Consider the following 27971-nt stretch of genomic DNA (forward strand, 5'->3'; position numbering starts at 1 on the left):
GCCTTGTCAGCTCAGGGGTTTGAATTTGCAACTTTCCAGTTACTTGTCCAATGCTCTAACCACTAGGCCACCCTGACATCAATGATGTTCTTTAATTCATCACCTCACCTTAATATTAAAGCTGTTTTCTTTATTTCTTCAGTCCTTCATTCGTTAGCTTGATAAAATGTATATTGGATTGTATCAGACATTTAACCAGAGCGTTTCATTTTAGAATATTGAAAGAGAGAGACTCCTTTGTGTGAAAATAGTGAAAATGTATTTTAATTGTATTTAATTTTAAGCATTTCATGCTTTTAAAAAGGTATACAAGAAACGTCAACAATTCATAATATAGAGTCCAGTCAGAACAAGCCTCTTTCTCGTTATAACTCTTCTCCTAAGAAATATCTCTCCGGAATGCGTAGAGGAATCTGATTCTCCTCATGTATCCCCCTCCTCTTCTGTTGTTCCCCTCTAGATCTCTTCCTCTGTTTCATGTATAAAACACCCGTTGCCAGAAACAGACAGAGCGAGGCCACCATCATGCCCAGGCCGAGCAGCAGGATCAACTGAGTGTGTCTGTCGCAGACGGGCATCTCGGAGGGGGTTTCGGAGGGCGTCTGTGCCAGTCTGTAGGGCAGGGATCTGGGCATGGTGTCCAGATGGCATGGTTCCAAGGTGTCATTGACCAGCAGATTGACCCAGACGGTGGTGTGGAGGGGTGCTGGTTTCCCACCGTCAGTCACCACGATGAACAGGTGGTGCATCCCCAGGTCCTTACCCATGAGCCTCTGGGCTAAGGTCACGTTACCAGACCGAGCGTCCAGCTGGAAGGGACTGCTGCTGTCACCGTGGTGATGGGATGATGGAGAGGTGCCCGGTGGTTCCCGCGCTGCAATGGTGTATGTGATCTCCGAGTTTAACCCTGAGTCCTTGTCGATGGCGTAGATCTTGGTTACCATGGTGCCCGTGGTGGTCCCCGTGGAGATGGTGAGACACGACAGGTTGCTGCTGGGAAGGATGACCTGGGGCTGGTTGTCGTTGACATCCTCGATGAACACTGTTACCCTGGCGATGGAGGTCAGAGGTGACGGGCGTCCGTTGTCGGTGGCGAGCAGATCTAACTCGTAGCGGTCCTGCTTCTCGCGGTCGACATCGGCCATGCAGCGCAGCGTCCCCTGGGCGTTGTCTATGACGAAGGGGCTGCCACTGCTGTTCATCACCCTCACCTCCACCTCCCCGTTAAGCCCTGCATCTATGTCTGACACCCCCACCTTCCCCACCTGGGCCAGGGGAGGTATATTCTCAGGGATGAAGAAGATGAAGTGAGGGGTGATGAAGACAGGAGCGTTATCATTCTGGTCCAGGACAGTGATCGTCACCATCACAGAGGACTCTAATGGAGGAGAGCCGTTATCTCTGGCTACAACTGTCAGTCTGTGAACATCCTGTTGTTCCCTGTCCAGGGGTACAGAAACTGTCAGCTGACCTGTGTTCTGGTCGATTCTATAAAGGGCCATTGCTGCCGCCGTGTGTGATGGTCGATCCAGTTTGTAAGTGACCTGCCCGTTCTGACCGCTGTCTGCATCCTGCGCCCTGACTTTCAGCAGAGACGCCCCAGGGGGGTTATTCTCCTCTATGTCTATCTGATAGTGACTCTGGAGAAACTGTGGAGCATTATCATTCACATCCACCACCCTCACCTGGATCTCTCTCCTGGGGAAGCCCTGGGCTGCAGGTTCTTCAACATCACCACGCATCACTACAGAAACATGATATTCACTCTTCACCTCGTAGTCTAAAGGCTTTGATGTCGACAGGAGGTATTTGCCCTTCTGCAGGCTCAAAGAGAACGGCACCTCTCCTTCAACGGAGAGATACGATGAGCCTCTAACACTACTAGTATCCCCCGGTAGCTCTAGCAAAGCCAAGACAGTGGGGGGCTGGTTTTCCTGCAACACTATCGTCTGGTTTTGATGCTCTGCTATGAACCTGATCTTTATGCCATTCTCCTGGTATGGCGCGGGGAGCAGGGATACGGTTACCTGAGTGTCTGCAGGGGGGCAGTGGGGGCCGCTGGCTAACACTTTCAACACCACCTCCTCTCCCCTGTCACTAACACTGTCACTGTGGCGGTCTCTGAGGTCTCCTCTCAGGCTGATCAGGCCAGTGTGACTGTCCACACTGAAGAGTTCCCTGGCCCGTTCTGAGACCTTGGGGCTGAGGGAGTAGGTAATGGCAGCGTTGGGGCCCAGGTCTAGGTCTGTGGCTCTGACCCTGGCTACTACTGTGTCTCTGGGTGTGTCCTCTGTAATAACCACCTTCTGGGTGCTGCCCAGGGTAAACTTTGGGCAGTTATCGTTCACGTCAGTCACTTTTATGAATACCGTTGCAGTGGCGCTTAGTGGGGTAAAGCCACAGTCTGTTGCCACTAGAGTCATCTCATGAAGATCCTGCATCTCGCGGTCTAGTCCTTGTCGAACAACCAAAAAGAAAATGGCCACTTCATCTTCTTCTTCTACTGTCACACTGAAAAACCCACCGGCTCCACCTAGGTGGTACTGCAGCTGTCCGTTACGTCCCATGTCTCTGTCCTCTGCCTGGTCATCCAATAAGAAACTGGTCCCTACAGCCACATCCTCAGAGACACTCAGATGGATCTCAGTGTTGTCAAAGTGAGGAGCGTGGTCATTGATGTCCTCTACTACTACCATGAACTTCACCAGCTCTGCCTCAGGCCCCACGATGGCGTCATGTGGGACGATACACTCCTCAGCCTGGAGTTGGTCAGGACACAGGGCCTCTCGGTCCATCCTGCAATAGATAGATGGATAAATTACTGTTACAACATACACTATATATACAAAAGTACGTGGACACCCCTTCAAATTAGTGAAATCGGCTATTTCAGCCACACCCGTTGCTGATAGGTGTGTAAAATCGAACAGAGAGCCATGCAATCTCCATGGACAAACATTGGCAGTATAATGGCCCGTACTTAAGAGCTCAGTGACTTTAACGTGGCACCGTAATAGGATGCCACCTTTCCAACAAGTCAGTTAGTCAAATTTCTGCCCAGCTAGAGCTGCCCGGACAACTGTAAGTACTGTTATCGCGGCTGTGGTAGGCCACACTATCTCACAGAACGGGACCACCGATTGCTGAAGCGTGTAGGGTGTAAAAATCGTCCGTCCTCGGTTGCAAAACTCACTACCGAGTTCCAAACTGCTTCTGGAAGCAACGTCAGCACAATAACGATTATTCGGGAGCTTCATAAAATGGTTTTCCATGGCCGAGCAGCTGCACACAAGCCTACGATCACCATGCGCAATGCCAAAGCTCACCATCATTGGACTCTGGAGCAGTGGAAACGAGTTCTCTGGAGTGATGAATCACGCTTCACCATCTGGCAGTCCGATGGATGAATCTGGGTTTGGCGAATGCCAGGAGAACGCTACCTGCCCCAATGCATATTGACAACTGTAAAGTTTGGTGGAGGAGGAATAATGGTCTGGGGCTGTTTTTCATGGTTTTGGCTAGGCCCCTTAGTAAAGGGAATTCTTAACGCGAGAGCATACAATGACATTCTAGATGATTCTGTGCTTCCATCTTTGTGGCAACAGTTTGGAGAAGGTCCTTTCCTGTTTGAGCATGACAATGCCCCTGTGCACAAAGCGAGGTCCATACAGAAATTATTTGTCGAGATTGGTGTGGAAGAACTTGACTGTCCTGCACAGAGTCCTTACCTCAACCCCATCGAAAACCTTTGGGATTAATTGGTACGCCAACTGCGAGCCAGACCTAATCGCCCGACATCAGTGCCCGACTTTACTAATGCCCTTGTGGCTGAAATGTTCCAACATCTCATAGGAAAGCCTTCCCAAAGGAGTGGAGGCTGTTATATCAGCAAAGGGGGCCAACTCCATATTAATGCCCATGACTTTGGAATGAGATGGTCGACGAGCAGGTGTCCACATACCTCTGGTCACATAGTGTCGATAATTACTTTGCTACTAGTCAAGAGGAAGTGTCTTTATCAGCAGCCGCTATACATTACAAACATACAGCAATAACAAATGTCAAATAAGTGCAGAAATCCATCCAGTTATGTAAAGAAACAGTCAGAAGGCCTGTAGGCTACCACATCTAGAATGAGTTTCCATAAATAACCACCTGTTGTTGGTGGTGTAGACATCCCCTGTCCCCTGGTCCACCCTGAGGTAGAACTGGGTCAGGAGCTGGTAAAGGGGGGGGAACGTGGACCCGATGGACCCGACCCGGACCCCAGCCTCCTGCTCCTCTGGAACCGAGAGCCGAACAGAACCGGAGCACAGGATCTGCCTGAGATGGACCGTGACCAGCACGTTCTAAAGCAGAACATAGAAATGAAAACGTAGGACTTGGAACACTAGAAGACATTGGTGTGAAGTAAACCACTAATATGTACCACGTTCTAAAGGAGAACCTGAACAGGGAACTTAAACACTGGAGAGAAATTGTTGTGAGGAGAAAAAACATTCATCTGAGGAAATTATAATTCTTGGAATTGTAGGCTAGGACGAAAAACATCCTCCTTCCTTTAATGATCTACTATTAACAGTGACATTTCTACCTCAGTGGCTCCTTTAAAACAAGGGACTGTGCCTGAGTCCTAAATGGCACCCTATTCCTATTTAGTGCAGTACTGCTGACCAGGACCCAGTGCACTACTTCTGACCAGGACCCAGTGAACTACTTCTGACCAGGACCCAGTGCAGTACTTCTGACCAGGACCCAGTGCAGTACTTCTGACCAGAACCCAGTGCAGTACTTCTGACCAGGACCCAGTGCAGTACTTCTGACCAGGACCAGTGCAGTACTTCTGACCAGGACCCAGTGCAGTACTTCTGACCAGGGCCCAGTGCAGTACTTCTGACCAGGACCCAGTGCAGTACTTCTGACCAGGACCCAGTGCAGTACTTCTGACCAGGACCCAGTGCCGTACTTCTGACCAGGACCCAGTGCAGTACTTCTGACCAGGACCCAGTGCAGTACTTCTGACCAGGACCCAGTGCAGTACTTCTGACCAGGACCCAGTGCAGTACTTCTGACCAGGACCCAGTGCAGTACTTCTGACCAGGACCCAGTGCAGTACTTCTGACCAGGACCCAGTGAACTACTTCTGACCAGGGCCCAGTACAGTACTTCTGTGCACTATTTGGGGAATTAGGTTGCATTGGGGACAAATCCTGTGTGTGCAGCAGTATTGTAATATAATCTGATGCATCTCACCCCCCAACCCCCCTTCCCCCATCCACTTACTATTCAAACCTACTGCACCATGACTAATGACAAAACATGCTTGTGGAATTATAAAGAATAATTATAAAAAAGCCCTTAACAAAACACATGCAGATAATTTACATTACAATTGACATATTTACATGACGATGTTCCATATGAAATAATAGTGAATAATAGCTATCCTCAAGCATTATTCTTTATACACCCAAGGAGTGTAAAAAGGCTCTTCTTTTTCATGTGCTCCCAGTCACTCCAGTATCCCATTAACTCAAGGACTTTGTGACTTTTTTCTCAACAACATCCCATAACCCATGACCCATCACCCATATACTAGCTCCCTGTGATATGAGAGCTACCAAAACAAGTACCAAGTAATGATCGACAATAATACTATGCTGCCAGAGTAACTAAATGAACAGGCTACAAATGAATGTAATCATGAATGTCATATTGCCTTCTATTAGCTTCCAGAGAAAACTATTAATCAGTCTGTGTCAATGCATGAACGAGAAGATGTAGTCAAAGATATTGCACTCATTTTGACCTATGGCGGTTCACTGACCTTTGGTGAACTAATATTTATTAGACAATTACATAGATACAAGATATGATATGACAGATGATATGACAGATACATTGCCGTACAGTGATTCATTAATTAAGCAATAAGCAAATTCTCTAATGATTGACTGACCTGAAGGAGTACAGCCCAGTTCATATTTTCATCCGTCCCATGGCCCGTAGCCTACACACATGACACCTGTCTGGGTTTCCTCTGCCTCCACCCCTGCTAAGAGTAGGAAGACTGGGGCTGGAGGTAGCTGTACCTGTAGCCTACCTGGATACTGTTAATACCGTCTCCTCCTCTCCCACCCCTCCCACCTGTCACTCTGTCAGACTCGTGTAGAGAGGAAGACTGGGGCTGGAGGTGGGGTTGTACACCTACTGCCTTATTTGGGCACTGCTATGCTAACACACACGCCTGCTGTCCCTCCCACTACTGTATCTTAATGAGCTGATTGGACAGTTTGCAGCAGCAAATTAGAACAACTGGTTCGTCAGTATTCTTTGCCACTACAGGTAACTGAATAACCTGATTTGACAGTATTCTTTAACTTCTTCCTGTACCCTTTATCTCTGGTTTAGTGGTTTGAGGAATTGACCAATTGAAAGTAAAACGATTATGTAAATGGTTGTGGTGAAAGGAACATGACATACAAAAGGTTCTTCTCTGTAACCGTAGTAACATACTTACTGTTAATCATGATGAGAAACGAGTCAGTTTGAGGACAGCTGTTCCACCACAAAGTTCCAATTCCACCTGTGTCAACTAATGGCAAGTGATCACTGTGGTCTCAGAGTGCTTCTCCAATTCTAGTATTGTCCAACCCAGTATAGAAATATGACTTAAAAGGGCTATAATATTTCCTCCCCAGAGGTGTAGGCATAACACCACTAAGTCAGTCAGTAGGACAGAGGTCTACGTTGGCAATGACATGAATTGTAACGTTTCATTCACAATTCTTGAGTGACCCCTGTTGGTTGGAGTAGTTTCATGTGACTTTACAACAATGGGCCTTCTCTAGTGAATATACAGTACCAGGAAAAACGGTTCCAGGCTGTATAAGGGCTATTTGACCAAGGAGAGTGATGGAGTGCTGCATCAGATGACCTGGCCCCCACAATCACCCGACCTCAACCCAATTGAGATGGTTTGGGGTGAGTTGGACCCCAGAGTGAAGGAAAAGCAGCCAAAAAGTGCTCAGCATATGTGGGAACTCCTTCATGACTGTTGGAAAAGCATTCCTCATGAAGCTGGTTGAGAGAATGCCAAGAGTGTGCAAAGCTGTCATCAAGGCAAAGGGTGGCTACTTTGAAGAATCTCAAATATAAAATGTATTTTATTTGTTTAACATTTTTTGTTTACTACAAGATTCCATATGTGTTATTTCATAGTTTTGATGTCTTCACTATTATTATACAATGTATAAAATATTAAAAATAAAGAAAAACACTTGAATGAGTAGGTGTGTCCAAACATTTGACAGTTACTGTGGTTTGGGGTTAAATTTTCAAAAATAATGATAAAAACGAACTTCATGAATAGGATTTTACAGTGAGGTTTTGTTAATAAAGGTTATTTCCTGGGAAACAGTAGTAGGATAGCCAGATTGGCTGTTTATAATAGATAATAGGAAACAGTAGGCATACCATTTACTACATAATGGTTGAACTCATAGAAAAAATCTTTTTGCAAAATCTCATTATTCCATTCGTCAATTTCCTTTAAACTCTAGACTGAATTGGCAGCATAGAGAGGATTTCTGTGACGCATGGAAACCCCATCAGAAAAATGTCTCCGAGTTGCATAAGACTCTATTTTGGGGGTTCTGAGACTGTTCCGTTCATTCGTTTACGTCTGTTTTTTCCCTCGCCCTTTTCTGTTACTTTCGAGACGTCCACTCACTACTGTAACCACAGAAGCCGCGCACGCAGTGATCTGATTGGGTGCTGCAGAGCGCGTCCCGCTGTGAGAAGAGTCTAAGGAGGCTTTATAAACAGAAGACCCCATGTGTCCATTTGAAACTTGACTTCTTGAACAGTTTAAGTATTTTATTAGTCATCGACGCATTATTCCCGCTTTTCAGAATGTCTACAGAAAACTTCAGAATGTCTACAGAAAACTTTTCAGGTGGGTTCTGATTGTTGGTTTAATGTGACATGTTTATCACTAGGCTATTGATTATTGCAACGTTTTTTTCTTGCATTTTAGTCCTGCTGGTGTAGATTTTTAATCTGGATCAATTTCAAATAGCCTGATTTTGTTTCGTATCGGTTATTTCGTTTTTGACGTTAACCACTTTAGGTCTATTATTAATAGGCTAATTAAAATACACGTGTAAAGTTATTATATTCAATCACGAATTGAATTATTCTCACTCTAACTAAAACCATATTCGAAATCCCCTATCAGACTTGGAGCTGGAGCTAACTGATCTGCTCCAGGAGTTCGCTGATGTGGTTGAGGAGTTGAGAGAGCCTTCACAAAGCGTCCCGTACGCATACGAGCGGCTCCTGTCTGAAGCCAAACGGCGCACCGGGCTCGGGGACAACGGCTCAGTGGTCAGCGACAGCGGCGTGGAGGACAATAGTGATTGCAGTGAGTAGCCTTTAGGTCTAAACCTTTATGCTCGTTGTTATGTGTCCATTACATAGGTGGAAGAGGGCGCGTATTGTTTATGCGTGAACGGTGACTCAGATGTGGTATAGCGGGAGAATACGCATGTGGCCAGCCACCGTCAACCCACACTTGACAGGTTTCACTAGTGACATCATCGGCTCACGAACATGCATCAACTTTACATGAAAAGAGAGTAACATGAAAATAGAAAAGAACACAAAATAACACCATTTCAACTAATGCATGTTTGCTCCATTACATGGAATGGATGTGCATGACTGTCTGTGGATGAAGAGTTGCATTAGCTTATTCAATCTGAAAGTTGTATTCAACATTAGCTGTCAGAATGGTCCTCTGTAGCTCAGTCGGTAGAGCATGGAGCTTGCAATTGTAACGGCTGTTGGTGGAAGCCGGTGAGGACCAAAACGCAGCGTGGTACGTGTTCGTCATTTCAATGGTGAAGCTGAACACTATACAAAAAAGGCTACCTAAGTATGGTTCTCAATCAGAGACAACGATAGACAGCTGCCTCTGATTGAGAACCACACACGGCCAAACACAGAAATCCAAAACATAGAAAATGAACATAGAATGCCCACCCTAGTCTCACCCTGGCCTAACCAAAATAGAGAATAAAAGCCTCTCTATGGCCAGGGTGTGACAGCAATGCCAGGTAGGCATCCAAGACTGTAAGTTGCTTTGAATAAAAGTGTCTACTAAGATGGTAAATATTAGTTGTTCCACATGGTCTAACCTTGTCTGTCCCTCTCTTGCTCATCCCTTCCTCCAGGCAGTGAGGTGTCTCTGGGTAACAGTTGGAACACCAGCGAAGAAGAGCTCCACACTGCAGGCATAACAGTGACGCCCAAAGGTAAGAGACTTATACCACGACATCTCAACCCATCAGTTGACCATCTAAACTAGCTCTGAGCTATCTGACCAGCTAGAGTCATAGTAGCACAGTATTTCCTGGTCCTCAAGCACCTCCGAACAGTACACATTTAGTCAACTAATTATCAAGCCCTCAATGAGTTGAATGAGGGGTGTTTGTCAAGAGCTACAATGAAACGGCTTCCTGTTGGGGATACTGGAGGACCAGGGTTGGGAAACACTGTAGTAGGAGATCATTATCAGTCCATTCAATATTACTTTTACACAGATAATTAGTGCATTACCATCGATCACCATTGAGTTGAGTTTACACAACAAAGCTGGGATGCTGTGCTTCTACAGCCTGTCTCCTGCAGGGCTATTGATCGTCATCTGGGGGTTGGGGAGTGGGGTTTATGGTTGGTATAGGTGTGTGGTGGGGGTTTATGGTTGGTATAGGTGTGTGGTGGGGGTTTATGGTTGGTATAGGTGTGTGATGAGGGTTTATGGTTGGTATAGGTGTGTGGTGGGGGTTTATGGTTGGTATAGGTGTGTGGTGGGGGTTTATGGTTGGTATAGGTGTGTGGTGGGGGTTTATGGTTGGTATAGGTGTGTGATGGGGGTTTATGGTTGGTATAGGTGTGTGGTGGGGGTTTATGGTTGGTGTAGGTGTGTGGTGGGGGTTTAGGGTTGGTGTAGGTGTGTGGTGGGGGTTTAGGGTTGGTGTAGGTGTGTGGTGGGGGTTTAGGGTTGGTGTAGGTGTGTGGTGGGGGTTTAGGGTTGGTGTAGGTGTGTGGTGGGGGTTTAGGGTTGGTGTAGGTGTGTGGTGGGGGTTTAGGGTTGGTGTAGGTGTGTGGTCGGGGTTTAGGGTTGGTGTAGGTGTGTGGTAGGGGTTTAGGGTTGGTGTGTGGTGGGGGTTTAGGGTTGGTATAGGTGTGTGGTGGGGGTTTAGGGTTGGTATAGGTGTGTGGTGGGGGTTTAGGGTTGGTATATTGTTGTGGTGGGGGTTTAGGGATGGTATAGGTGTGTGGTGGGGGTTTAAGGTTGGTATAGGTGTGTGGTGGGGGTTTAGGGTTGGTATAGGTGTGTGTGTCAGTGTGTGGTGGTGGCTTAGGGTTGGTATAATGGTTAAATAATGTACCACTGATCAGAAGAGAGTGTCTGGAGTGGAGAGAAGAGTGTTTGGAGGAGAAGAGAGAGTGTCTGGAGGAGAAGAGAGAGTGTCTGGAGGAGAAGAGAGAGTGTCTGGAGGAGAAGAGAGAGTGTCTGGAGGAGAAGAGAGAGTGTCTGGAGGAGAAGAGAGTGTCTGGAGGAGAAGAGAGAGTGTCTGGAGGGGAAGAGAGTGTCTGGAGGAGAAGAGAGAGTGTCTGGAGGAGAAGAGAGTGTCTGGAGGAGAAGAGAGTGTCTGGAAAGGGAAGAGAGTGTCTGGAGTGGAGAGAAGAGTGTCTGGAGGAGAAGAGAGAGTGTCTGTAGGGGAAGAGAGAGTGTCTGTAGAGGAGAGAAGAGTGTCTGGAGGGGAGAGAAGAGTGTCTGGAGGGGAGAGAAGAGTGTCTGGAGGGGGGAGAAGAGTGTCTGGAGGGGAAGAGAGAGTGTCTGTAGAGGAGAGAAGAGTGTCTGGAGGGGAGAGAAGAGTGTCTGGAGGGGGGAGAAGAGTGTCTGGAGAGGGGAGAGGAGAGTGTCTGGAGAGGGGAGAGGAGAGTGTCTGGAGGGGAGAGGAGAGTGTCTGGAGGGGAGAGGAGAGTGTCTGGAGGGGAGAGGAGAGTGTCTGGGGGGAGGAGAGAGTGTCTGGAGGGCAGTAGAGAGTGGTTTGAGGAGAGGAGAGAGTGGTTTGAGTAGAGGAGAGAGTGGTTTGAGGAGAGGAGATAGTGGTTTGAGGAGAGGAGAGAGTGGTTTGAGGGCAGTAGAGAGTGGTTTGAGGAGAGGAGAGAGTGGTTTGAGGAGAGGAGAGAGTGGTTTGAGGAGAGGAGAGAGTGGTTTGAGGAGAGGAGAGAGTGGTGAGAGGAGAGAGTGGTTTGAGGAGAGGAGAGAGTGGTTTGAGGAGAGGAGAGAGTGGTTTGAGGGGAGGAGAGAGTGGTGAGAGGGGAGGAGAGAGTGGTTTGAGGAGAGGAGAGAGTGGTTTGAGGGGAGGAGAGAGTGGTTTGAGGAGAGGAGAGAGTGGTTTGAGGGGAGGAGAGAGTGGTTTGAGGAGAGGAGAGAGTGGTTTGAGGGGAGGAGCGAGGAGTTGGGGGGGAGAGAGAGGAGTTGGGGGGAGAGAGTGGTTTGAGGGGAGGAGAGAGTGTTTTGAGGAGAGGAGAGAGTGGTTTGAGGGAGTGGTTTGAGGAGAGGAGAGAGTGGTTTGAGGGAGTGGTTTGGGGAGAGGAGAGAGTGGTTTGAGGAGAGAGTGGTTTGAGGAGAGAGTGGTTTGAGGAGAGGAGAGAGTGGTTTGAGGAGAGGAGAGAGTGGTTTGAGGAGAGGAGAGAGTGGTTTGAGGAGAGGAGAGAGTGGTTTGAGGAGAGGAGAGAGTGGTTTGAGGAGAGGAGAGAGTGGTGAGAGGAGAGAGTGGTTTGAGGGGAGGAGAGAGTGGTTTGAGGAGAGGAGAGAGTGGTTTGAGGAGAGGAGAGAGTGGTTTGAGGGGAGGAGAGAGGAGGTTGGGGGAGGAGAGAGTGTGTTTGAGGGGAGGAGAGAGTGGTTTGAGGAGAGGAGAGAGTGGTGAGAGGAGAGAGTGGTTTGAGGGGAGGAGAGAGTGGTTTGAGGAGAGGAGAGAGTGGTTTGAGGGGAGGAGAGGAGTTGAGGGGAGGTAGAAGCAGCTGTGTGTGGCTGGGTGAAAGAGTCTACATTGTCTAATGTAGATGAAGGAATAATGTTAATGGAAAGACCACAGAGTGCTGGTTTAGGGGCACCAGTCTGTCTGTCTCCATTATACTGGCACACATTGCATTACTTAAGACATGCATAACACTACTTAAGACATACATAACACTACTTAAGACATACATAACACTTCTTAAGACATACATTGCAATACTTAAGACATACATAACATTACTTAAGACATACATTAGACATACATAACACTACTTAAGACATGCATTAGACATACATAGCATTACATAAAGCATTCATAAGCCATACATAAGCTAAATATAACACTGTAAGTTCCGGTCAGTCTGAGGTGTGCTGCAGGCGTCTCACTGGCTCAGTGGAGTTTTACATTATGGGCTGTTTAAGATGTGATTTTTTATAAAGCCAGCTGAATAAGAGTCTGTGCATTTTATTTTCTATCTTGGTTAAACAGCAATTCTGTGAGTTGGATCACTTTTCCTGCTCTGGTCCAAAGGAGGAAATGCCAGTGAACATAGAGCTGCTACAGCTGCTTCTCTCCACAGAAATGTTCCTTTCAACCACTCTCCTTTTTCGCCTTCTCACATGCTCTCCTTTTTGTCTGCAGCCAGAATGGGAGACACAGGAGAGCTACAGAGATTCATCGACAGTTTGGACCGGGAACTTGCTGGTATGCATCTTATTAAAACAAAACAAAAATTCAGCACAACCTGACAATGCCATTATATCCCATTAAACTAGTGTTTCAATCTCTTTATATCCCATTAAACTAGTGTTTCAATCTCTTTATAATCCATTAGTCTAGTGTTTCAATCTCTTTATATTCCATTAATCTAGTGTTTCAATCTCTTTATAATCCATTAGTCTAGTGTTTCAATCTCTTTATAATCCATTAATCTAGTGTTTCAATCTCTTTATAATCCATTAGTCTAGTGTTTCAATCTCTTTATAATCCATTAATCTAGTGTTTCAATCTCTTTATAATCCATTAATCTAGTGTTTCAATCTCTTTATATCCCATTAAACTAGTGTTTCAATCTCTTTATATCCCATTAAACTAGTGTTTCAATCTCTTTATATTCCATTAGTCTAGTGTTTCAGTCTCTTTATATTCCATTAGTCTAGTGTTTCAATCTCTTTATATCCCATTAAACTAGTGTTTCAGTCTCTTTATATTCCATTAGTCTAGTGTTTCAATCTCTTTATATCCCATTAAACTAGTGTTTCAATCTCTTTATATTCCATTAGTCTAGTGTTTCAATCTCTTTATATTCCATTAGTCTAGTGTTTCAATCTCTTTATATTCCATTAGTCTAGTGTTTCAGTCTCTTTATATTCCATTAGTCTAGTGTTTCAATCTCTTTATATTCCATTAGTCTAGTGTTTCAATCTCTTTATATTCCATTAATCTAGTGTTTCAATCTCTTTATAATCCATTAGTCTAGTGTTTCAATCTCTTTATAATCCATTAATCTAGTGTTTCAATCTCTTTATAATCCATTAGTCTAGTGTTTCAATCTCTTTATATTCCATTAATCTAGTGTTTCAATCTCTTTACATTCCATTAGTATAGTGTTTCAATCTCTTTATATTCCATTAATCTAGTGTTTCAATCTCTTTACATTCCATTAGTCTAGTGTTTCTATGCCAGCTGAGCTCAGTATATCATGCAGTCTATTTTCTATTGCCGTCCCCTCACAGTTAAACCTGCTACCTGGCCTCAGTGGTCTGCACTATTTACTGCTGGTTAGGCCTTTAATATTATTCATTCCCCTCTTCATTGAGATGCTAACATGTAGAGCGGCTAGTAGCCAGTAGCCTACAAACCATATAGTGCACTGCTTTTGACCAGAGCCCTATGGGGTAGTACATCGCTAAAGGGAATAGGGTGCCATTTGGAAATCACAGCTCCCCGAGTGTCATCCCTGCAGTAACCAGCTGAATCCCATATCTCCTCTAGTGTCATCCCTGCAGTATCCAGCTGAATCCCATATCTCCCCGAGTGTCATCCCTGCAGTATCCAGCTGAATCACATATCTCCTCTAGTGTCATCCCTGCAGTATCCAGCTGAATCACATATCTCCCCGAGTGTCATCCCTGCAGTATCCAGCTGAATCACATATCTCCTCTAGTGTCATCCCTGCAGTAACCAGCTGAATCCCATATCTCCCCGAGTGTCATCCCTGCAGTATCCAGCTGAATCCCATATCTCCTCTAGTGTCATCCCTGCAGTATCCAGCTGAATCCCATATCTCCTCTAGTGTCATCCCTGCAGTATCCAGCTGAATCCCATATCTCCTCTAGTGTCATCCCTGCAGTATCCAGCTGAATCCCATATCTCCTCTAGTGTCATCCCTGCAGTATCCAGCTGAATCCCATATCTCCTCTAGTGTCATCCCTGCAGTATCCAGCTGAATCCCATATCTCCTCTAGTGTCATCCCTGCAGTATCCAGCTGAATCCCATATCTCCTCTAGTGTCATCCCTGCAGTATCCAGCTGAATCCCATATCTCCTCTAGTGTCATCCCTGCAGTATCCAGCTGAATCCCATATCTCCTCTAGTGTCATCTCTGCAGTATCCAGCTGAATCCCATATCTCCTCTAGTGTCATCCCTGCAGTATCCAGCTGAATCCCATATCTCCTCTAGTGTCATCCCTGCAGTATCCAGCTGAATCCCATATCTCCTCTAGTGTCATCCCTGCAGTATCCAGCTGAATCACAGCTCCCCTAGTGTCTATATGTAGTATCCAGCTGAATCACAGCTCCCCTATTGTCTATGTGTAGTATCCAGCTGAATCAGAGCTCCCTTAGTGTCTATATGTAGTATCCAGCTGAATCACAGAGCTCCCCTAGTGTCTATATGTAGTATCCAGCTGAATCACAGCTCCCCTAGTGTCTATATGTAGTATCCAGCTGAATCACAGAGCTCCCCTAGTGTCTATATGTAGTATCCAGCTGAATCACAGCTCCCCTAGTGTCTATATGTAGTATCCAGCTGAATCACAGAGCTCCCCTAGTGTCTATATGTAGTATCCAGCTGAATCAGAGCTCCCCTAGTGTCTATATGTAGTATCCAGCTGAATCACAGAGCTCCCCTAGTGTCTATATATAGTATCCAGCTGAATCACAGAGCTCCCCTAGTGTCTATATGTAGTATCCAGCTGATTCACAGCTCCCCTAGTGTCTATATGTAGTATCCAGCTGAATCACAGAGCTCCCCTAGTGTCTATATGTAGTATCCAGCTGAATCACAGCTCCACTAGTGTCTATATGTAGTATCCAGCTGAATCACAGAGCTCCCCTAGTGTCTATATGTAGTATCCAGCTGAATCACAGCTCCCCTAGTGTCTATATGTAGTATCCAGCTGAATCACAGCTCCCCTAGTGTCTATATGTAGTATCCAGCTGAATCACAGAGCTCCCCTAGTGTCTATATGTAGTATCCAGCTGAATCACAGCTCCCCTAGTGTCTATATGTAGTATCCAGCTGAATCACAGCTCCACTAGTGTCTATATGTAGTATCCAGCTGAATCACAGCTCCCCTAGTGTCTATATGTAGTATCCAGCTGAATCCCATATCTCCTCTAGTGTCATCCCTGCAGTATCCAGCTGAATCACATATCTCCTCTAGTGTCATCCCTGCAGTATCCAGCTGAATCACATATCTCCCCGAGTGTCATCCCTGCAGTATCCAGCTGAATCACATATCTCCTCTAGTGTCATCCCTGCAGTAACCAGCTGAATCCCATATCTCCCCGAGTGTCATCCCTGCAGTATCCAGCTGAATCCCATATCTCCTCTAGTGTCATCCCTGCAGTATCCAGCTGAATCCCATATCTCCTCTAGTGTCATCCCTGCAGTATCCAGCTGAATCCCATATCTCCTCTAGTGTCATCCCTGCAGTATCCAGCTGAATCCCATATCTCCTCTAGTGTCATCCCTGCAGTATCCAGCTGAATCCCATATCTCCTCTAGTGTCATCCCTGCAGTATCCAGCTGAATCCCATATCTCCTCTAGTGTCATCCCTGCAGTATCCAGCTGAATCCTATATCTCCTCTAGTGTCATCCCTGCAGTATCCAGCTGAATCCCATATCTCCTCTAGTGTCATCCCTGCAGTATCCAGCTGAATCCCATATCTCCTCTAGTGTCATCTCTGCAGTATCCAGCTGAATCCCATATCTCCTCTAGTGTCATCCCTGCAGTATCCAGCTGAATCCCATATCTCCTCTAGTGTCATCCCTGCAGTATCCAGCTGAATCACAGCTCCCCTAGTGTCTATATGTAGTATCCAGCTGAATCACAGCTCCCCTATTGTCTATGTGTAGTATCCAGCTGAATCAGAGCTCCCTTAGTGTCTATATGTAGTATCCAGCTGAATCACAGAGCTCCCCTAGTGTCTATATGTAGTATCCAGCTGAATCACAGCTCCCCTAGTGTCTATATGTAGTATCCAGCTGAATCACAGAGCTCCCCTAGTGTCTATATGTAGTATCCAGCTGAATCACAGCTCCCCTAGTGTCTATATGTAGTATCCAGCTGAATCACAGAGCTCCCCTAGTGTCTATATGTAGTATCCAGCTGAATCAGAGCTCCCCTAGTGTCTATATGTAGTATCCAGCTGAATCACAGAGCTCCCCTAGTGTCTATATGTAGTATCCAGCTGAATCACAGAGCTCCCCTAGTGTCTATATGTAGTATCCAGCTGATTCACAGCTCCCCTAGTGTCTATATGTAGTATCCAGCTGAATCACAGAGCTCCCCTAGTGTCTATATGTAGTATCCAGCTGAATCACAGCTCCACTAGTGTCTATATGTAGTATCCAGCTGAATCACAGAGCTCCCCTAGTGTCTATATGTAGTATCCAGCTGAATCACAGCTCCCCTAGTGTCTATATGTAGTATCCAGCTGAATCACAGCTCCCCTAGTGTCTATATGTAGTATCCAGCTGAATCACAGAGCTCCCCTAGTGTCTATATGTAGTATCCAGCTGAATCACAGCTCCCCTAGTGTCTATATGTAGTATCCAGCTGAATCACAGCTCCACTAGTGTCTATATGTAGTATCCAGCTGAATCACAGCTCCCCTAGTGTCTATATGTAGTATCCAGCTGAATCACATATCTCCTCTAGTGTCATCCCTGCAGTATCCAGCTGAATCACATATCTCCCCGAGTGTCATCCCTGCAGTATCCAGCTGAATCACATATCTCCTCTAGTGTCATCCCTGCAGTAACCAGCTGAATCCCATATCTCCCCGAGTGTCATCCCTGCAGTATCCAGCTGAATCCCATATCTCCTCTAGTGTCATCCCTGCAGTATCCAGCTGAATCCCATATCTCCTCTAGTGTCATCCCTGCAGTATCCAGCTGAATCCCATATCTCCTCTAGTGTCATCCCTGCAGTATCCAGCTGAATCCCATATCTCCTCTAGTGTCATCCCTGCAGTATCCAGCTGAATCCCATATCTCCTCTAGTGTCATCCCTGCAGTATCCAGCTGAATCCCATATCTCCTCTAGTGTCATCCCTGCAGTATCCAGCTGAATCCCATATCTCCTCTAGTGTCATCTCTGCAGTATCCAGCTGAATCCCATATCTCCTCTAGTGTCATCCCTGCAGTATCCAGCTGAATCCCATATCTCCTCTAGTGTCATCCCTGCAGTATCCAGCTGAATCCCATATCTCCTCTAGTGTCATCCCTGCAGTATCCAGCTGAATCACAGCTCCCCTAGTGTCTATATGTAGTATCCAGCTGAATCACAGCTCCCCTATTGTCTATGTGTAGTATCCAGCTGAATCAGAGCTCCCTTAGTGTCTATATGTAGTATCCAGCTGAATCACAGAGCTCCCCTAGTGTCTATATGTAGTATCCAGCTGAATCACAGCTCCCCTAGTGTCTATATGTAGTATCCAGCTGAATCACAGAGCTCCCCTAGTGTCTATATGTAGTATCCAGCTGAATCACAGCTCCCCTAGTGTCTATATGTAGTATCCAGCTGAATCACAGAGCTCCCCTAGTGTCTATATGTAGTATCCAGCTGAATCAGAGCTCCCCTAGTGTCTATATGTAGTATCCAGCTGAATCACAGAGCTCCCCTAGTGTCTATATGTAGTATCCAGCTGAATCACAGAGCTCCCCTAGTGTCTATATGTAGTATCCAGCTGAATCAGAGCTCCCCTAGTGTCTATATGTAGTATCCAGCTGAATCACAGAGCTCCCCTAGTGTCTATATGTAGTATCCAGCTGAATCACAGAGCTCCCCTAGTGTCTATATGTAGTATCCAGCTGAATCACAGCTCCCCTAGTGTCTATATGTAGTATCCAGCTGAATCACAGCTCCCCTAGTGTCTATATGTAGTATCCAGCTGAATCACAGAGCTCCCCTAGTGTCTATATGTAGTATCCAGCTGAATCACAGCTCCCCTAGTGTCTATATGTAGTATCCAGCTGAATCACAGCTCCACTAGTGTCTATATGTAGTATCCAGCTGAACCACAGCTCCCCTAGTGTCTATATGTAGTATCCAGCTGAATCCCATATCTCCTCTAGTGTCATCCCTGCAGTATCCAGCTGAATCCCAGCTCCCCTAGTGTCATCCCTGCAGTATCCAGCTGAATCCCATATCTCCTCTAGTGTCTATATGTAGTATCCAGCTGAATCACAGCTCCCCTAGTGTCTATATGTAGTATCCAGCTGAATCACAAAGCTCCCCTAGTGTCTATATGTAGTATCCAGCTGAATCAGAGCTCCCCTAGTGTCTATATGTAGTATCCAGCTGAATCACAGAGCTCCCCTAGTGTCTATATGTAGTATCCAGCTGAATCACAGCTCCCCTAGTGTCTATATGTAGTATCCAGCTGAATCACAGCTCTATGTCTGCAGGGTTGAGGTGGGCTATCTAGACACCCTCCAGTGATAGTAGTCTATAGTACAGGACTATCACTGATACCACTATCAGCAGAGAGGCAGTGCTGTTTCAGAGAACACACAGAGACAGAGACATGCGTAGTATGTACACATAATTGTACCTGACTGCTGCATGCTAATGACTGTCTGTCTGACAGATATGTGAACGGAAAGAGACGGAGAGATGTAGACGGAGAGAGACGGAGAGAGAGAGACGGAGAGAGAGAGACACGGAGAGGGAGACGGAGCGAGACGGAGAGAGAAGGAGACGGAGAGAGACGGAGAGAGAGACGGAGACGGAGAGAGACGGAGAGAGAGACGGAGAGAGAAGGAGACGAAGAGAGAGACGGAGAGAGACAGAGAGATGTAGAGGGAGAAAGACGGAGAGAGAGACGGAGAGAGAGACGGAGAGAGAGACGGAGAGACGGAGAGATGTAGAGGGAGAGAGACGGAGAGAGACGGAGAGAGACGGAGACGGAGAGAGACGGAGAGAGAGACGGAGAGATGTAGAGGGAGAAAGACTGAGAGAGAGACGGAGAGAGAGACGGAGAGAGAGAGAGAGACGGAGAGATGTAGATGTAGAGAGAGACGGAGAGAGAGAAGGAGAGATGTAGAGGGAGTCAGACAGAGAAGGCGAGAGAGCTGCTGAAACCACGTGGAAAGAGAAGAGAGAACAGGCTGCATGGATGGCTACTGCTGAACACACACACACACACACAGAGAGAGATCTAAAATAGCACAGTTCTGTCCTGTTGTGTTCGGAGAAAGCCAGCTCTCTCCTGGTCCCTCTTGGGAAAAAAAGGTTAAACATGAGGAATTAAAAGAGCATCTTGTTCCGATATCTAGAACACCACTGGACCTGAGGTGGTAGACTACATCCCTTCCCTCAGACTGGTGACGTATTCACACCTAAATCATGCTGTCTTATAGTCAATGTGTCTCTCTTCAACAGGAGAACATGAACGTGTCTCTCTTCAACAGGAGAACATGAACGTGTCTCTCTTCAACAGGAGAACATGAACGTGTCTCTCTTCAACAGGAGAACATGAACGTGTCTCTCTTCAACAGGAGAACATGAACGTGTCTCTCTTCAACAGGAGAACATGAACGTGTCTCTCTTCAACAGGAGAACATGAACGTGTCTCTCTTCAACAGGAGAACATGAACGTGTCTCTCTTCAACAGGAGAACATGAACGTGTCTCTCTCTGAAACAAATCAATGGGAGGAAGCAGAAGAGACTCCACAGTATCTTGTGATCAGTAAGTGTTTATGCTAAGCTGCTGTTTCCTGGTGGAAGTCCTTATAATAGTGAAACCCATTGTTATCACAACCCAATGTGTTGGAATCTCCCCATGTACAGTAATTGTGAAAATGCTCCGTTTTATATTGTAAAGTGCAAAGTGATGTACAGTATTATATTATATTATACTACAAACAGACCCTAACCGGATGATGATAAGGATTTTTGTACAGAGGAATAAAGATACGTATTTAAAAAAATGTTTGCTCTCTTTTTGAGTTATTTCAAAGGAAATAAATAGTCTGGAAGCATGGAGTAAGCTATCAATGATATAATAATAATATCACATGATATGAATAATGATGCTATTGGATTGGATTTAAATAGCACGTTTCCAACTTTTCTCAAAACCCTTTACATTGTTTGGGGGGATGGGGGTGGGGGTGGGGGTGGGGTGGGGGGGGGGGCGCATCAGCTATGTCACCGAGGAGATATGAGGAGGAGATATGAGTGAATATGTTGAATTGATCAAATATTTTGGAGGAGGGAACGCAACACCCTGATACATCTCAACTCCCCGTGGAGTGAAAAGGTATGTGATCGGTAAAGTGGGGAAAAAGGGCTGGACAGAACCTAAGCAAATAAAATAAAAATGAAAGAGTCCCCTCTCCTGCCTTCCCACTACTTACCTAACCTACCCTCTCCTACCTTACCTGCCTTCCCACTACTTACCTAACCTACCCTCTCCTACCTTACCTGGCTTCCCACTACTTACCTAACCTACCCTCTCCTACCTTACCTGGCTTCCCACTACTTACCTAACCTACCCTCTCCTACCTTACCTGCCTTCCCACTACTTACCTAACCTACCCTCTCCTACCTTACCTGGCTTCCCACTACTTACCTAACCTACCCTCTCCTACCTTACCTGCCTTCCCACTACTTACCTAACCTACCCTCTCCTACCTTACCTGGCTTCCCACTACTTACCTAACCTACCCTCTCCTACCTTACCTGCCTTCCCACTACTTACCTAACCTACCCTCTCCTACCTTACCTGCCTTCCCACTACTTACCTAACCTACCCTCTCCTACCTTACCTGCCTTCCCACTACTTACCTAACCTACCCTCTCCTACCTTACCTGCCTTCCCACTACTTACCTAACCTACCCTCTCCTACCTTACCTGCCTTCCCACTACTTACCTAACCTACCCTCTCCTACCTTACCTGCCTTCCCACTACTTACCTAATTTAGCACCACCTGGCGCGCTAACCAAATACAGGGGGTGGTCCGCCCAGGTCTTACCTAGTGTGCATAGACATTAAATATTACGGGTGATGTATGCCCACAGGCCTCTTGCCTAAACACTCCCAAGGTGCACCCCCTCCCCCCCCCGGGAACAAATAAAACAGAATAATGACCAAGACTTTATGTGAAACATTACATTAACAAAAAACACCAAGTCCTATTGACATACACATACCTCTGAAGGAGTGGCTACAAAATAATACCAACAAACTTTCACAGACCAACAACCAACACAGGACATTAAAAGAAGCTGTCTTTCTGACAAAGGAACACAGGCTTTAATCAAGCTGGAGAAGAAGTTGGTATTGAAGAGCCAGCTGTATCCCCTGACGAGAGGAAGGGGTTGTTTATTGTGCTATCACGGAACCTACGGTACTGGTACATACTGCACTGTTCATCACCTTCCTAACGCTTTTCCATTGCATCATGGGTTATGTTCACAGTAAGAAGGTTTCCCCCTAAAGGAAGGGGAGGCAGGACATTCTAAACATTATGTTCTCTGTGTGTTTATGGTTCATTTAAGACACTTTGTCCGTGGGAGGGACTTCTGAACCCTTGCCAACACAACTCAACCCCACCTGACCACAACAAGACTTAGCACTTGAGAGAGTAGTGTGTGTGTGTGTGTGTGTGTGTGTGTAGGGAGGGGAGAGCAGACGCAGGCAAAGTGGGAGGTGAGAGAGAAATAGAGAGAGAAATGACAAAACAATAGTCACCAATAGAGGAGTATGTCCCTGTCCCCGAGCTGCCTGTCTGCTCCAGCCAGATAAAGGAGATGTACTGACTGATTGAGGCCACAGCGCCGCAGGGAGGACAAACCTGGGATGTATCCAAAATGGCACCCTATCCTCTATATCGTACACTACTTCTGACTGGGCCCATAGGTATCTGGTCAAAGTAGTGCACTATGTAGGGTATAGGGTACCATTTAGGACACATCACATACTATTGTTTTACCAGGTAGCGGTGTAGCTAACATGCTAACACCAAATTTGGTCTGGCATCAACTCTGGAGATTGTCTGGAACTTCCCCTTGAAGTTTGGGTTTTAGGATTGATGAGGCAGTTTCCTGTACAGGGTGGTGTCGGGGTGAGAGCCATCTATAAAGGAAGAGCCACAATGACGAGGAAAACAATGCAGTCAGTGGTCGGGTTCAGATTGAAACTGAAAAGGCTGTGGCTCTTCTCACTTCACTATTCCCAAAATTGTGTCAGGGATTACTTCAGCATTTCATTTGTTTTTGTCACTAGTTATGCTCAATGGGGATACCCCACCCCACTGTGTGACAATAGATTTCTCAAAGAGCATATGAGGAGAAATGCACATCAAATTTTCATTAGCGGGCCTCCCGGGTGGCGCAGTGGTTAAGGGCGCTGTACTGCAGCGCCAGCTGTACCATCAGAGACTCTGGGTTCGCGTCCAGGCTCTGTCATAACCGGCCGCGACCGGGAGGTCCATGGGGCGACGCATAATTGGCCTAGCGCCGTCCGGGTTAGGGAGGGCCTGGCCGGTAGGGATGTCCTTGTCTCATCGCGCACCAGCGACTCCTGTTGCAGGCCGGGTGCAGTGCACCGGTGTTTGGTGCGGCTGGCTTTTGGGTTGGATGGCGCTGTGTTAAGAAGCAGTGCGGCTTGGTTGGGTTGTGTATCGGAGGACGCATGACTTTCAACCTTCGTCTCTCCCATGTAACTACTAAACAATTGGATACCACGAAATTGGGGAGAAAAAGGGGTAAAAGTCAACAACAAAAAATGTTCATTCGCGAGCTGGGCCAGATAAAATAAAAAACAGGCTAATAAAAATGGTATGCACAATCACATGCTCCAATCACATGTCTTGGGAGGATGTGAGAGTGGAGGACCAACATGACTTAATCCCAATCACATCTCCACTCCCTACCTCTATCGGTGTCAGAAACCATCGGTGCTCACCTGCAGTGATCTGTGTTATAGTATCGTTGCATTAGCAACATCATTCTGTTGTCTGATGGCAGTGTTGTTATCATGATCAACTCCCAGAAAATTACCTTCAATATGATGCGAACGTAATGTATTACATTCATCAAGTCATCCTGCCCCGTGTTGTCTCCATGCTAATTGGTCTCCTTGGACTGTTTGTGGGTGATGATTGGCTGTCTGTGAAAGTCAAGGGTCATATCATCTCTGGTTCACTTTGTTAATCTAAATGACAGAGAGTAATGATGTAGAGAGTCAGTCTACTAGACAGTCAGTTGAAATGAGGAACATTATTGCATAGCTCACCCATATTATCTTTTCATTTTGCTAGAAAAGTAGTGTATAGTTCCAGTAGTTAGCTACACCGCTACATGGTAAAACAGTAGTGTATAGTTCCAGTAGTTAGCTACACCGCTACATGGTAAAACAGTAGTGTGTAGTTCAAGTAGTTAGCTACACCGCTACATGGTAAAACAGTAGTGTATAGTTCAAGTAGTTAGCTACACCGCTACATGGTAAAACAGTAGTGTGTAGTTCCAGCAGTTAGCTACATGGTTAAACAGTAGTGTGTAGTAACAGTAGTTAGCTCGATGGTTAAACAGTAGTGTGTAGTTCCAGTAGTTAGCTACACCGCTACATGGTAAAACAGTAGTGTGTAGTTCCAGTAGTTAGCTACACCGCTACATGGTAAAACAGTAGTGTGTAGTTCCAGTAGTTAGCTACACCGCTACATGGTAAAACAGTAGTGTGTAGTTCAAGTAGTTAACTACACCGCTACATGGTAAAACAGTAGTGTGTAGTTCAAGTAGTTAGCTACATGGTAAAACAGTAGTGTGTAGTTCCAGTAGTTAGCTACACCGCTACATGGTAAAACAGTAGTGTGTAGTTCCAGTAGTTAGCTACAGCGCTACATGGTAAAACAGTAGTGTATAGTTCCAGTAGTTATCTACACAGCTACATGGTAAAACAGTAGTGTGTAGTTCCAGTAGTTAGCTACACCGCTACATGGTAAAACAGTAGTGTGTAGTTCAAGTAGTTAGCTACACCGCTACATGGTAAAACAGTAGTGTGTAGTTCCAGCAGTTAGCTACATGGTTAAACAGTAGTGTGTAGTTCAAGTAGTTAGCTACATGGTTAAACAGTAGTGTGTAGTTCCAGTAGTTACCTACACCGCTACATGGTAAAACAGTAGTGTGTAGTTCAAGTAGTTAGCTACAGCGCTACATGGTAAAACAGTAGTGTGTAGTTCCAGTAGTTAGCTACACCGCTACATGGTAAAACAGTAGTGTATAGTTCAAGTAGTTAGCTACACCGCTACATGGTAAAACAGTAGTGTATAGTTCAAGTAGTTAGCTACACCGCTACATGGTAAAACAGTAGTGTGTAGTTCCAGTAGTTAGCTACACAGCTACATGGTAAAACAGTAGTGTATAGTTCAAGTAGTTAGCTACACCGCTACATGGTAAAACAGTAGTGTATAGTTCAAGTAGTTAGCTACATGGTAAAACAGTAGTGTGTAGTTCCAGTAGTTAGCTACACCGCTACATGGTAAAACAGTAGTGTGTAGTTCCAGCAGTTAGCTACATGGTTAAACAGTAGTGTGTAGTAACAGTAGTTAGCTACATGGATAAACAGTAGTGTGTAGTTCCAGTAGTTAGCTACACCGCTACATGGTAAAACAGTAGTGTGTAGTTCCAGTAGTTAGCTACACCGCTACATGGTAAAACAGTAGTGTGTAGTTCAAGTAGTTAACTACACCGCTACATGGTAAAACAGTAGTGTGTAGTTCAAGTAGTTAGCTACATGGTAAAACAGTAGTGTGTAGTTCCAGTAGTTAGCTACACCGCTACATGGTAAAACAGTAGTGTGTAGTTCCAGTAGTTAGCTACAGCGCTACATGGTAAAACAGTAGTGTATAGTTCCAGTAGTTATCTACACAGCTACATGGTAAAACAGTAGTGTGTAGTTCCAGTAGTTAGCTACACCGCTACATGGTAAAACAGTAGTGTGTAGTTCAAGTAGTTAGCTACACCGCTACATGGTAAAACAGTAGTGTGTAGTTCCAGCAGTTAGCTACATGGTTAAACAGTAGTGTGTAGTTCAAGTAGTTAGCTACATGGTTAAACAGTAGTGTGTAGTTCCAGTAGTTACCTACACCGCTACATGGTAAAACAGTAGTGTGTAGTTCAAGTAGTTAGCTACAGCGCTACATGGTAAAACAGTAGTGTGTAGTTCCAGTAGTTAGCTACACCGCTACATGGTAAAACAGTAGTGTATAGTTCAAGTAGTTAGCTACACCGCTACATGGTAAAACAGTAGTGTATAGTTCAAGTAGTTAGCTACACCGCTACATGGTAAAACAGTAGTGTGTAGTTCCAGTAGTTAGCTACACAGCTACATGGTAAAACAGTAGTGTGTAGTTCCAGTAGTTAGCTACAGCGCTACATGGTAAAACAGTAGTGTGTAGTTCCAGTAGTTAGCTACACCGCTACATGGTAAAACAGTAGTGTATAGTTCCAGTAGTTAGCTACACCGCTACATGGTAAAACAGTAGTGTGTAGTTCCAGTAGTTAGCTACACAGCTACATGGTAAAACAGTAGTGTATAGTTCAAGTAGTTAGCTACACCGCTACATGGTAAAACAGTAGTGTATAGTTCAAGTAGTTAGCTACATGGTAAAACAGTAGTGTGTAGTTCCAGTAGTTAGCTACACCGCTACATGGTAAAACAGTAGTGTGTAGTTCAAGCAGTTAGCTACACCGCTACATGGTAAAACAGTAGTGTGTAGTTCAAGTAGTTAGCTACATGGTAAAACAGTAGTGTGTAGTTCCAGTAGTTAGCTACACCGCTACATGGTAAAACAGTAGTGTGTAGTTCAAGTAGTTAGCTACACCGCTACATGGTAAAACAGTAGTGTATAGTTCCAGTAGTTAGCTACACCGCTACATGGGAAAAAGTTAGCAACTACTCAAAACACTACCAAGATTTGAATTTAGTTAAACTACCACCAATCTACTGCAAAATGTAGTAAAATGACTAGTTGGACTACATGTAGTTCACTACTCCCCAACACTGCAAACCCAACAGGGCTGATACAATTGAAAATGGTCAGGCTGATACAAGTGAAAAGGGATAGATAGACAGGCCTTCCACAGTAGTACAAAACACACAGTAATACAAAGTTACACAAAGATACAGAAACCGGTAGGTGAATTTAGGTTGTTTACTTTTAATGTGCATATTAACCTAATAAAGATAAAATATCCTTCAGTAAAACACTGCCCCTTTTCAAAATACATTCCCCAAATAACCAATGAAATCGTAACTGAGAGGAGAGAAGACACTGGGGACTGGGGAGAATACCAGACATAGTTAACATTTACATTACATTTAAGTCATTTAGCAGACGCTCTTATCCAGAGCGACTTACAAATTGGTGAATTCACCTTCTGACATCCAGTGGAACAGCCACTTTACAATAGTGCATCTAAATCATTAAGGGGGGGTGGTGAGAAGGATTACTTATCCTATCCTAGGTATTCCTTGAAGAGGTGGGGTTTCAGGTGTCTCCGGAAGGTGGTGATTGACTCCGCTGTCCTGGCGTCGTGAGGGAGTTTGTTCCACCATTGGGGGGCCAGAGCAGCGAACAGTTTTGACTGGGCTGAGCGGGAACTGTACTTCCTCAATGGTAGGGAGGCGAGCAGGCCAGAGGTGGATGAACGCAGTGCCCTTGCTTGGGTGTAGGGCCTGATCAGAGCCTGGAGGTACTGCGGTGCCGTTCCCCTCACAGCTCCGTAGGCAAGCACCATGGTCTTGTAGCGGATGCGAGCTTCAACTGGAAGCCAGTGGAGAGAGCGGAGGAGCGGGGTGACGTGAGAGAACTTGGGAAGGTTGAACACCAGACGGGCTGCGGCGTTCTGGATGAGTTGTAGGGGTTTAATGGCACAGGCAGGGAGCCCAGCCAACAGCGAGTTGCAGTAATCCAGACGGGAGATGACAAGTGCCTGGATTAGGACCTGCGCCGCTTCCTGTGTGAGGCAGGGTCGTACTCTGCGGATGTTGTAGAGCATGAACCTACAGGAACGGGCCACCGCCATGATGTTGGTTGAGAACGACAGGGTGTTGTCCAGGATCACGCCAAGGTTCTTAGCGCTCTGGGAGGAGGACACAATGGAGTTGTCAACCGTGATGGCGAGATCATGGAACGGGCAGTCCTTCCCCGGGAGGAAGAGCAGCTCCGTCTTGCCGAGGTTCAGCTTGAGGTGGTGATCCGTCATCCACACTGATATGTCTGCCAGACATGCAGAGATGCGATTCGCCACCTGGTCATCAGAAGGGGGAAAGGAGAAGATTAATTGTGTGTCGTCTGCATAGCAATGATAGGAGAGACCATGTGAGGTTATGACAGAGCCAAGTGAC

The 27971-nt window shown here is 45.9% G+C and overlaps 2 protein-coding genes across 3 annotated transcripts; one reads left to right on the forward strand and one right to left on the reverse strand.

Moving 5' to 3' along the window:
- Nucleotides 1-236: 236 nt before the first annotated feature.
- On the reverse strand, nt 237-6137 carry LOC135526711 (protocadherin-20-like). The gene is made up of 3 exons (XM_064955306.1): nt 5960-6137; nt 4156-4349; nt 237-2796 (listed from the first exon to the last, which is right to left on the reverse strand). The coding sequence occupies exons 1-3, from the start codon at nt 5981-5983 to the stop codon at nt 366-368; spliced, it is 2649 nt and encodes an 882-aa protein (XP_064811378.1). The 5' UTR covers nt 5984-6137; the 3' UTR covers nt 237-365.
- A 1612-nt stretch (nt 6138-7749) lies between these two features.
- LOC135526712 (regulator of cell cycle RGCC-like) lies at nt 7750-20546 on the forward strand. 2 transcript variants are annotated; one of them, XM_064955308.1, is made up of 5 exons: nt 7750-7957; nt 8240-8425; nt 9237-9317; nt 12744-12806; nt 19204-20546. In XM_064955308.1, exons 1-5 carry the CDS (start codon nt 7915-7917, stop codon nt 19209-19211), a joined length of 381 nt encoding a protein of 126 aa, XP_064811380.1. In that variant the 5' UTR covers nt 7750-7914; the 3' UTR covers nt 19212-20546. The 2 variants fall into 2 exon arrangements, with proteins under 2 accessions (XP_064811380.1, XP_064811379.1); XM_064955307.1 differs by having other exon boundaries at nt 19998-20546.
- Nucleotides 20547-27971: the final 7425 nt, after the last annotated feature.

This window comes from Oncorhynchus masou, chromosome 32 (genome assembly GCF_036934945.1).
Source record: "Oncorhynchus masou masou isolate Uvic2021 chromosome 32, UVic_Omas_1.1, whole genome shotgun sequence".
Lineage (NCBI taxonomy): Eukaryota > Metazoa > Chordata > Actinopteri > Salmoniformes > Salmonidae > Oncorhynchus > Oncorhynchus masou.